At 41.6% G+C, this 11,530-nt stretch overlaps 2 protein-coding genes across 2 annotated transcripts in view; one reads left to right on the top strand and one right to left on the bottom strand.

Annotated features, from left to right (window-relative positions):
- Positions 1-6,433, bottom strand: part of invs (inversin) — a gene marked incomplete in the record, with an annotated part of 20,800 nt that extends 14,367 nt beyond the window's left edge. The window contains 2 exon segments of the mRNA XM_035673180.1: positions 5,554-5,660; positions 6,254-6,433. Of these exon segments, the coding sequence (XP_035529073.1) occupies positions 5,554-5,556 (3 nt within the window).
- A 163-nt stretch (positions 6,434-6,596) lies between these two features.
- Positions 6,597-11,530, top strand: part of erp44 (endoplasmic reticulum protein 44) — an 11,764-nt gene continuing 6,830 nt past the window's right edge. Inside the window, exons 1-4 of the mRNA XM_035673183.1 lie at positions 6,597-6,656; positions 9,908-9,980; positions 11,008-11,047; positions 11,391-11,506. Coding sequence (XP_035529076.1) covers positions 6,597-6,656; positions 9,908-9,980; positions 11,008-11,047; positions 11,391-11,506 — 289 coding nt within the window. The remainder of the gene's footprint in view (positions 6,657-9,907; positions 9,981-11,007; positions 11,048-11,390; positions 11,507-11,530) is intronic.

Below are 11,530 nucleotides of genomic sequence, written 5' to 3'. Positions count from 1 at the left end.
GTGTGTGTGTGTGTGCACGTCTGTATGTGTGAATGTGTGTGTCTGCTCCTGCTGAGGGGGCTAAATCTCTTCCTGGCCCCACTTAACCAGAGCCCAGTGAAAGCTGGGTAATCTGCAGACAGGAAGCAGCTGGGGAGGGGGAGACCCTGTGTGAGCGTGTAAGAGGGGGGTCTCTCTTCATGTCTTATTCATGTCTCATTAATACTGCAGCACGCCTTGCTGTGTGTGTGTGCGTGCGTGCATGTGTGTGTGGGGGTTTAGAGATGTGGGACAAGCCCTGCGGGGCACAACACAGAAATCAATTATTGCCCCTAAACACATAAATGCTGGAGGCACAAACTCATGCCACAATCTGAGATTTCTACAAGACATTTTTATTAACGCTCGCACATAGACCTGATTCACTACTTCTGAAACTTACCGTGTAAAAAGGGTTTTATACTATATAACTGATAGGTAATATTGATTTAGTATAGGCTGATTACTTCAGCCAGTCTTTTTAAACTTTTAAACTCTTGAGAGAAATCTGAACGATCTGAAGGGAGGAGGGAATACTACGGTGTCCTCCATCCTTCCTTCTCATCCCCCTTTCCCTCCCCGCCGTCACCTCATAAAGTGTGCTCCTGTAGACACTGCGTGCAGCATGGCAATTACCCATCATGCTCACTGCTTTCTCACGCTCTGCCAAGTAGTGGCGGAGACTTAATACAGGTTAGTTAATACATTTACTGCAAAGTAGGTAAGAGTGCGTAAAGAAGGATGGGAGGGAGAGATGTTAGTTGCGGCACTTAAAGGTGTGTGTGAGCGTCGGTGTGTGTGTGTTTGGCACATGTGCCACGTCATGGGAAGTGATTTTCCGTGAGAGAGAGTTTTTACAGGAGCTTTACCAAAATCAACCACAAACATCTCTAAACATCTCTAATTTACAATGATTACTCAGTCAGTAATGCACGTGCATGCGCACATACACACACACAGTCTGCAAATACTAATATCTAACATGTGCAGAAATAGCAGAGATGCCATAGACGCACTTTCAGAGTAGAATCATCATTTTGATGTTAAAATCCTCCCCCACAGACGATTAAATGAGATCTGATATTCACTGTCCTTCAATCAAGAGCTTATTCCAAACTTTTGCTTTACTTTTGTTGACTTACTGTGATCTTTTTCTGCTTTTTAGGAGTCAATATAAAAGGCCCCAGCTGCCACAATAAAAATATGAATTGATTTATGAATAATCTTAGATGCAGGGGAAAAAATCATAATTTGGCCAAACACTGACAAGAGGGACACAAGTCGATATTTGAATCTATGTGAGGGACATTCATATCGCCAAGAGCAGGCAATTAGAGTTTCATGAGGATCTGAGTGTTTTGGAAACACCTACAGTGCATCCAAATTTGGCTAAAAAGGCTTTTGCGGTGCCGTGTCTGAAATCAAACAAAGGAGGGTGTAAAAACAACACCAGGTCCTGTTGAGAGGTTTGGAGTGGTTTCATTTAGCCATTCATACGTGTTCCTCTGGGGGAGCACACCACTTGTTAATATGAAGACAATAACTCAGAGTAAACTATTGATCATGGGCTGAGGTCCAGACCAAGTGATTGTGCATCTGTATAAGTATTGATTCATGCTGATGCTGACATTATTTAGTCTTTATTCATATTTGGCCTCATATAACTGAAGTGAGTTTAACAAAGAATCCACACACTCCCACAAAACCTTTCAGCGACACTACAGGAGTGCTGCGCACATACACACTGCTGCCTCCTCACACGCACGCACGCACGCACACACACACACACACACACACTGGACGCATAGTGTAACTAAAACTTCAATTGATACTATTGAGACAGACAGGCAAAGAAACCAGGGAGTCAAAGTGTGTGTGTGCATGTTTGTGTACAGTGTGTTTGTCTATATGTTTCTCTAGCTGTCTGTCACTGTGAAGGCGTCTGCTTTTGATACAGGACATGGCTAGGGCATGCTGGGTAAGCAGTGGGGAACAGAGCCTGAGCCTGTGGCCTTTATTTCAATTCTAGACAGGTGCACACACTTAAACACACACACACACTTTTTGTGTAACTTTATACAGTTTATACTGGTAAAGTGTGTTTAGGCTCTTTGCCAACATGAGGCTATTACAGGTGCTTGTACCACCTACATGTTTCACTGTGTGTGTCTGTGAGTGCGCGCGTGTATCTACGTCTCAAATAGGAGATAGAGGCTGCGGGGATCAGTCCCTGGGTTTTGACTGACAGGTAAAGAGGTGGGAGGAAGGATAATATCAACCCACAGGGATGCCCAATCTGTAAAGCCCTATTTCTGGGGGACTTCCTGGTTCCCCAAGGACCAATGAGCTGGCTCCCTCAGCTGGGGGCCGAGCCCTGGGGCACAGCGGGGCCAATCAGCAGAAGGGGAGAAGGCTGAGTGACACACAGATCTGCTAATTTACATCATTACCACAATGAATCCTGACAAATGAGCCCCCAGGGTGTGAGCCAATCACCTGGGAGAGTAATGCAATTAGGCGGGACCACAGCTGTCAATCTCACAGCCACGGGGGTCAGGTAGTGACGCCTGTGGCTAAAACACCCCTGCCTGTCGTTCGCACACACCATCTATACATGTGCACACATATATATGCATATGGAGAGACACATCACTGGTGCAGATATGAAGTGTAGCACATATAAGTGTGTGTGTGTGTGTGTGTGTGTGTGTATAGAGTATGGGACACAGAGGAGGCTGGTTCTCTATCTTTCTCCTGAGGGTGGAGGGTAGGAGGGAGTCAGAAAGGGAGGGTGGTGTGTGTGACTGCTCGAGGGACACAGAGATTGACTTGTGTCCTCCGAGGACTTACACCTGAGCGCAAGTGTGTGCATATGCGCATACATATGGGTGTGTGTTTGTGTGTGTTTACATTTGCCCATGTGTCTTCGCCCACTGGGGCCCAGTGTTGTTTATGCTCTGAGTCTAAGCTCCGTGTGAGGACTATGACAACAAAAGGTGGAAGAGGGCGGAACCATGGGGGAGCTAAAACTGGTGCAGAATAGCCCTGCATTTGACTGGCATGTAAGCAAGCGCTGCTGGTAATGAGGCTTATCTTATTCTCATTAGGTGTAGTGATATCATACTGGAGCACTCCACTGAGTCGATAGGGTTCTGCCCAGCACGTTGTTAATGTGTGTGTGTGTGTGTGTGTGTGTGTGTGGGCCAGTCGATGCTACTGTGACCGGCAGACTGTCAGGCGCTGCTGGAGATTAATCAGAGGCACTAATAACACCCATGCTCGGTCTCAAAACACACTTGCGTACCCCTTCGTAGCTTTAGTACCAAACAGGAGGAGGAGTTTTTAGAAAGTAACACCCTGAAAAATGGCAACAGTGGACTGATACAGTCTCTGTCACCTTGCGTGTGTGTTTCAGGCACTGCTTGAGATACTCAGAGAGTTAGGGGAGCTGTGTGTTTTGTGTCATCCCATTATATCGCTAATGAGCCGCCCTCAGGAGGGAGGCGAGGGAAGAGACAGCAAGGCGGACGGAAAAAGACAGACGAAGAAAAAGAGTGAGAAGAGGATGGGGAGAGAGCGAGGGGGGGGGAGAGAGAGACAGAGACCAGCTTGGGGACTTTTTCCTCTTCTCCCCTCCGTATCCCTTTCCCAACACCTCTGAGTCTAATTGGACTAAAACTGTGATCTAATTAAATGTCCAATTAAAGTGCAGAGAGCAATGTGCCCACCGGCCATAATCAGCTGGAAAAACAAACAAAAAAATCAATGGGAGCAATGCGAAATGGAAGAAGATGGAGAAAACAGAAAAGGGAGGAGAAGGCAAAATGGGATGGACAGATGAAAACAGAGTGCAGGGAGAGCGGTATGTTGGTGTGCTGCATGTAGTATGATAGGACACTGTGCATTACATCTTCCATGTATGTATGGTTATGGACCTACATGGGAGCTCATACTTAGCTTTATCGTCAGCTTTGTACAAGACCAAACAAAGGCCTAACAAAGCCAAAGTTTCTAATTTCCTTCTGACATGTAACAACAGGATTTGACAGGAGCACTAAAAGAAGACATGAGTATGCCTCAATTTGTCTACAAAGAAAAAATGTGTTGTTTTTAATCAGTGTGTCAATAAATGTTTGTTAAGGCTTCTCCAATGTATCACTGTAAATTAAACACCTATGTGGATTTTGACTGTTAAGACGATTCAGTCAATTTAAAGACCTTCTATTTGGCACTGGTAAGTTGTAAAAAGGCATTTATTGTTATTTTTATAGATTTTTTAAAGAATAAACAATCACTTGATCAAAAACACCCTGATAGGCTGCATTTATCATTAATAAAAATATAAATTTGCAGCCCAGCTTCACTCATACGTCAGAGTTTTCACCAAACATTTTTTTTTTAACAATAACTTAGTATGATACATCGTAATTACAGGACTTAATTCATTTGATGTTACACGCCTTCATGCAAGAAGTGTTTCAGTTTCCTGTCTCTGTTTCTATCTAAATGACCCAATTTGAACTATATTCACACTGCAAGCCTTTTGATTTATTGCTCAGATCTGATTCTTCTTGTTTTTGGCTGTTCACATGATTTTTTAAAATGTGGCCCATATCAGATTTTAAACAGGTCATGGTCCTGATCCGACCCACATGACAAATGTAGATCTAGAGTGACGTAAAAGTCACATGACACATGATACCAGTATCTGATTTGGACCACACAAAGAATTGAAAAGATCGGATTACATGTGTAAAACCTCCAGTCTGATTCACATATGAGCCAAAAAAATCAGATTTGGGCCACTTTTGCAGTGTGAATATATCCTTATATAGTATGAACTATAATTGTTTTAGTGACATGTATTAACATGTACTGTATATATATTATTATACAAAATATATTTACATGTCATCATCGTTATAATTGCACTGGGTTTTTTTTATTTGTTTTTTGAGTTGTGTGTACAAGTTTGTTGTCTAAATTAGAAATACAATTGAAGATAAAATTCAGTATAATAATAATAAACACAGTATACAACCCCAACAAGTGATTCTTCCATACCTCAGCAGATACAGTGATATATATATCAATACAGGATGAAGTTTTTCTGGATACCGTGATGTTTATTTGACTTATTTTCTTGCATTAACAACTTAAGAAGGACCTTCTGCTCCTCTTTCTCTCCACCACTGATATTCAGACAGGAGGAGAGAGAAATCTTCCTCTGACTCCATCTGTGAGTTGCTCACACACTGTGAACCCCCTATGGACAGCTTTAGCCCATAAAATATTAATGCTGGGATTCAATTCAACATACCACCTTAATCTCCTTAACAATTAGGCTGTTACAGCACACAATTAGGTTTGTTACACATAGTCTCAATGGTCTTGACTCTGGGGGGAGCATTCAAACCGGTAGTACAGAGGAGATACCTAAGTAACCTACAGATAACTACAGAAAATAAAACTCTGCTGGGTTTTATAAACCTAAATTAAATCGGGAAAGCTGCTCCCTGTGTGTTGGATTCTTACCATATCTGCGTTGAGGGGGGACACTTCAGCAGATGTTTCTCAGTTCAGTGCATCCTTCATGGGTGTGGATGCACGTCCAGGTCCCCTACCTGCCCTGATCCTGGCTCCTGCAGGGCCAGAGAAAGAGGATCTCTCACATACTGAGACCAGCCCACCTGTTCACACAAAGTACTGCCAGCATAACACTGCCACTGTACTGATTACAGGCAGAGAGGGGAGGATGCCTCAGAGGGACATATTATTTGTGTTAAACAGTGTTCTCATCTAATCTGACGAAGTGCAACTATCTTGTTGAAGCAGTAGTCTGGTTTGGAGTTGCGGGCCTTGTGTTTGATTGAGCGGCAGCTAAACACATCATTTTGTTGGATGTTTGGGAGAACGTTTTGCAGAGACTTTGCAGAGTTGTGCACCAGAGCACCAAAAGTTTTTCAAAGTCAACGAGTTTTGTGCTACAAAGTGTGTTATTTTACTAACAAAACGCATTGGTAGATGGTGAAAATGGGCCGAATAGGGTATTACAAAAAGTGAGCCATAATGATGCAACTCCCCCCTGTTCAGGAGAAATCAGTTATTCATAAACGCACTGAAGAAAGTACAGAGAACAACGTGTGACAGTGGATAAACCGAGTGTAGCGTTACTGATATTACATTTTAATAAAGTGCTCTTTGTACTCCTCCTTCCTAGGTGTGTTATATTTACCGTTGGAGTTCCTTTTCTTTCAGATGAAAATCTCAGGAAAGTTTTCTTCCAAGCAGTCCCGTTGAATCGCCACCGTCTCGGCGACCAAACACTACAACTCCCGTTACCGTTGTAAAGCAACGGGACGCCATCATTAGAGTTCCCCCGCGTCACACAGCTCAGCCGTTTGCCCACTCCAAAAACTACATTACCCAGAAAGCCACGCGAGCACCAGGAAGTGTCACCCGTTTCCGTGGCCACCGTGAGATTGGTTCGCCGTCGGTTTCCTGCTGCAGCACGAAGAGCGGCGTCGAGACAGACTGGGAAGACTCAACACCACCACCTCCAATAACTATACTGTACAATGAAACTCTTAGCAATATCTCCCTCCCTCGATATCCGCTTCGTCACAGTTGTTCTGCTGGTAAGCGTTTGTGTTTCCGCCCGTTTGAATCCGCGCCAACGGTCAGCTGCACGCGCGAGCTAACGGTAGCTAAGTAACGTTAGTTAGCCTGCCGCCGGGAGCTAGCTGCTGGCTAGCTGCTGGCAGGAGACGTGGCTTTTAAAGTGGCTGTGGTGGACCAGCGAGCCGGCTCACTCGCTACTGGGTGTGCAGTTATTGAGCAGGTTCATTTGGGGAAGGCCTTTTGACCGAGTTTCACCCAAACGACTCATAACTAATCAAGTTATCCAGCTGCAATGTCAGCCTGGCCGGTAGTGTTGAGTAACGCTAGCTGCGGTGCTGTAACTAAACACTCGCCGTTTTTATATTGTATATAACCCGGGTGTTGCTCACATAACGTGCTGTTTATTTAAACACTACAAAAACGAGCTGAAGTTGGACTCGTGGTAACTTTGTTGAGGTGAAGCACCCAGCTAGCAGTAGGTGCTAACACACACTGACAGCAGTGGGAGGGTTGTTGAACGCTGACACGGTTAGTTTAAGCGTCGTGTGTCGGTGTGCTGTGTTTGATTCCGCTTTATGTGCGTTATTGTGCGGATTCAGGCGTTAATTGTCGGACTCTTCGTGTTTCTGAAGGATGCTCGCCGGTTGGTGAATTCCTCTGTTGTGGCTCATTCTCATTGGCTGAGAAACCCGGAAGAAGACAGTTCTGCTTCTTGTTTGGGCCTGAAATGAAAACTTAAAACTTAAATGTCCTCTGAGAGCTGCAGGGCACTTTGTTCACTGGTCTAACCACAGCGACGGTGGCATTTCATATCAGTCTGCAGCTCATTGTGTGTGGTAAAGTGACTTGAAGTTTGAAAGAGAGTCAGGAAGTATTTTTTACAGAGCTGAAAAGTCTATTGAGTGTTTTTATAATAAATGTGATTGTTTAAGTGATTTTTTCATGCATAGATACTCATCATTCACTGGACCCAGCTTCTTAAATTTGAGGATCTGCTGCCTGTCTTTGTTACATGTCTTTGTACGTAGAAATGCGTTTGGTTTTGGAGTATTATTTAGATAAAAGAAGAAGCTTCAAGACATCCTCTTTGTCTCTGAGACATTGCAAAGACTTAATAATAGAAATAATAGTGAGTTGCTGTTGCGTTCTTTCCTAGAGTCTGTAGTGATATTTGTGTTACTAACAGGAGGGTGAATGTCACATATCCTGTTTGAGGAGGAGCTTGAGTCAACACAGATCACAACAGATAGTGCAGCGATGTAACGTTAGAGAGGTGGTGGCTGCCAGTTGAAACCGTACTGAAGTCATTTTGTTAAAGTTTTATAATGTTCTTTAGTCTGCATTTTTTAAAAACAAGCCCTTTAAGGAAAGAGTTGATTCAGGCTACATTTTATCTGCTACTGTGTTTCTCAGTTGACAGTCAGCGTCTCTCCGACATTTGTGTTCTTTCCCCCGTTTCCCCCAGTGGACGTCGTTTCAGCCCTTAAATCTTCTCTTTCATACAGGATTCGGTTATACAGCGAACATCATCAGAGCTGGAATTCAGAAATCCCAACTTTATCCGTTTTAATTACAACCTTATTCTTTTTTGTGTGGTACCAGGAAGATGCACGGAAGAAAAAAGACTTTAGTTTCCTCACATAAAATACTACTTTCCATGTTATATTAGATATATTTGATGATGTAGATTTTTTTTTTTACTATGATGAGAGCAGCAGTAGTCTACTTGTTTACTCTTACCATAGAGGTCATTTTGTGGATTTAGGCTCACACAATGATTAAATGTGCATTCAGTGATTTTTGATTACATGATGTGGAGTTGTTGTATCTCTTGGTGCAACTTGCAATTTATTTGTAATCCCATAATCTTTGGTATGTTCGATGAAAAAAGGAACTAAAACAATATACACAAGCACAGAATAGAGCTGCAAGATTAATTTAAATATTATCAGAACGGCCGTATGGCCAAGTGCAATTTCCAAATTGCAGAAGCTGCAGCTTTTTGTAAATGTGTGACAGAACAGTATTATAATGAAGCACTGGCTGATAAATCCTGTTCTCCAGCTGTAAGAAAACATACTTGCTTGGTACAGACCAACAAAAATGTCACATCATTTGATTAATGGATTTTTTTCAGTGAAAAGGAAAAAATTTGGTGCAACAATTCCCACTAATTGTGAATCTTATCGTAATCATAAAAGCTGTCAAAATAACCGCAATATTATTTTGGTTTATTACCATATCGTAACTGTATTACAGAAAATGACACCTTAATCTCACTCTCTCTCTGGTTTGTAGAGTTGAATGATCGAGGTGGAGCTCATAATCAGTGTTGATTCATTTATAAATGTCACCTTTTTGTGAATACGTAGACTCAGCGCACAGGGAGAAGTGGATGCTGCTTCACTGTTTCAAGTTGTTTCGACACCTTGCAAAGTTAAAAATACTGTGTGTTTGGAAACTTTATTAAAAGAGAGAGCTAAGCATATTCTAAAAAAAAAAACAGGAAACATTTTATCTGATTAAGATGTACGATACACACATTCTTTCTATTTTAACATCCAGATCATTACCATAAACGTTTACCAGGAGTTTATTTGCTCATGTGCTATTTTTGGAAAGCGCGCCGTTGTGTCCATGTCCACATTTACTTGCACACAAGACACCAGGTTACAAGAAAAAACTGGATTCTGCAGAAAATCATGAGAGCATAATTTGCATGTTGCTTTGCATGCATAGACGGGCCAAAGGTAACATTGTGTACTGTATATTTAGTAGTAGAAACAACTGACCGGGAGACGAGCCTGGAGCAGATTACACCTCTCAGGTGTCACACTGGGCGTCCCACAGGAGGGATTGCAGAGGTTACTGATTAAAAGGACGCCTTGGCTGCTCTGCTCACCCACTCTTCATTGCAAACGTGATTATTATTATTTATGCAGTTAGAAATATAAAAGGTTTAAAAAATATAGCTTTCACTATATTCTGCATTGTTGCATGAAGCAGCACCATAGTGTGTTACGTGTGCTGAGTCAGGTTAAGTATGGGCTGTACTTTCCACTGTGACAGCTTGTGTTCAGTCAACAGTGTGCTGACAGGCTCAGTGGCTCTTTTTAGTCTTGAATTTCCCCTTTGTGGATCAATAAAGGCATTTTTTAATCTTAGTCAACCATCTTAAGAATCTTTTTTCCCGATCCCCCACATAGTTGTCTTGTGTATGTGTTTGTGTTTTATTTGCTGATGTATTTCTTCCTCTGTGTGTCTGTAGGTGATGGGCCTCTCTACTCCAGGACAAGCAGAAATCACCAGTCTGGACTCAGGCAACATTGATGACGTGCTAAGTAAGGCGTCACACTTTAGTCTTCAAAGGTTTCTCAAAAGAAAAGTTCGACATTTTGGGAAATAGATTTGCTTTCTTGCTAAGAGTTAGATGAGAAGCTCTCTTGTGTGTTTATTCAATATGAAGATATACAGCCAACGGCTGGTTGGTTTAGCTTGGCATAAAGACTTTACTTTATTTCATTTCTTTCTTGCCTGATTATTGACAAGGAAGCAAATAATCATATTTCCTGGAATGTCAAATTATCACTTTAATACTTATTAACTCTACTATTCAGATCTTTGTTGTTCTCTATTTTCTCTCAGCGTCTTTAAGAGATATTCATTTTTCCATCTTTCTAAGGACCTTGTGTTTTCAGTCCACTTTGTCAGACTGTTTTCATGTCTTTGTTAGCCGGATATCACAAAAATGACTCAATAGACTTCAGGAAAATGTTGTGGCCAAGGAAGAACGTGGCCATTACGCAATTAGTTGTTAATGTGAATAGCACGATTAAACCTTATATATTTTATGACTCCTGAGCTGTGAGTTGGAAAGGCAAAGTTTTGTTTTTCTGGATTCCTTCCAAAGAATATCTTCATATTGGCCACACCCGCTGCTGCCTTCTCACATTGCTCACCACAAACTCATCCAATGTTCAACAGATTTGGTCACTAAAATCTTTACAAAACCTGAAAAGAAAGTTATTAATTTGTTCCACACTGTTTTCTTGAAATTGTTTCCACATTATTGCAGACCATTGGCCCTTGGCTTACCTTTTCACCAAATAAACATTTAATGACATTTCAACACGAGGTGGTATTATCAATAAATGTAAATAGCCATGAGTCACTGGTCATAAATTTGTGTCGGTCTGTAATTGCTTTCTTGTTTTGTATTTTTCCTTCAGTAACAGAAAACTGAGGGGTTTAAAAGATTGATTACCCTAATTAATTAATTTTAGCTAGCAAAACGCATATTCACAAGTATTTTTAGTAATGTATAGAGGCTTCCATTAATTTCTTGTTTGTGTGTGTGTTTCCTTGCAGATAATGCTGGGGTGGCATTAGTGAATTTTTATGCAGACTGGTAAGTGTGTTGTTTTTCTCCCACAGTCACTGGATCTCTGTATATATTATGTGAAGGATGTTTAAATTTAATTTCGCTCATGATGCAGATGTTTTCTTGTGAATGCCACCGCAATAAGTATAATTAGATTGCTGTCATCCGCAGTAGAGATTAGGTTGGTTTATTTTTTAAAGATTTTTACATAGTGCATCTGTTTTAATCTCATATTTCTATGCTGGTCTAATTAATGGAGGGATAATGGAACTGTTACAAGGCAAAAATCATTTTACGATATAGTCAAATACTGCAAATCTATTTAATTTACTTACAAATTATCAAAATCCTTTGACCTCACCCCTTACAGGTGCAGGTTCAGTCAGATGCTCCATCCAATTTTCGAGGAGGCATCTAACATAGTGAGGGAGGAGTTCCCTAATACCAAGCAGGTGGTGTTTGCCCGTGTCGACTGTGACCAACATTGTGAGTATTACTATATTTTCATTT

Source organism: Morone saxatilis, unplaced genomic scaffold, assembly GCF_004916995.1.
Source record: "Morone saxatilis isolate NCDOM2014 unplaced genomic scaffold, NCSU_SB_2.0 Contig24, whole genome shotgun sequence".
In the NCBI taxonomy this organism is placed as follows: domain Eukaryota; kingdom Metazoa; phylum Chordata; class Actinopteri; family Moronidae; genus Morone; species Morone saxatilis.
The sequence above is the reverse complement of the archived record's forward strand: the minus strand, read 5'-3'. Positions and strand labels throughout refer to the sequence as shown.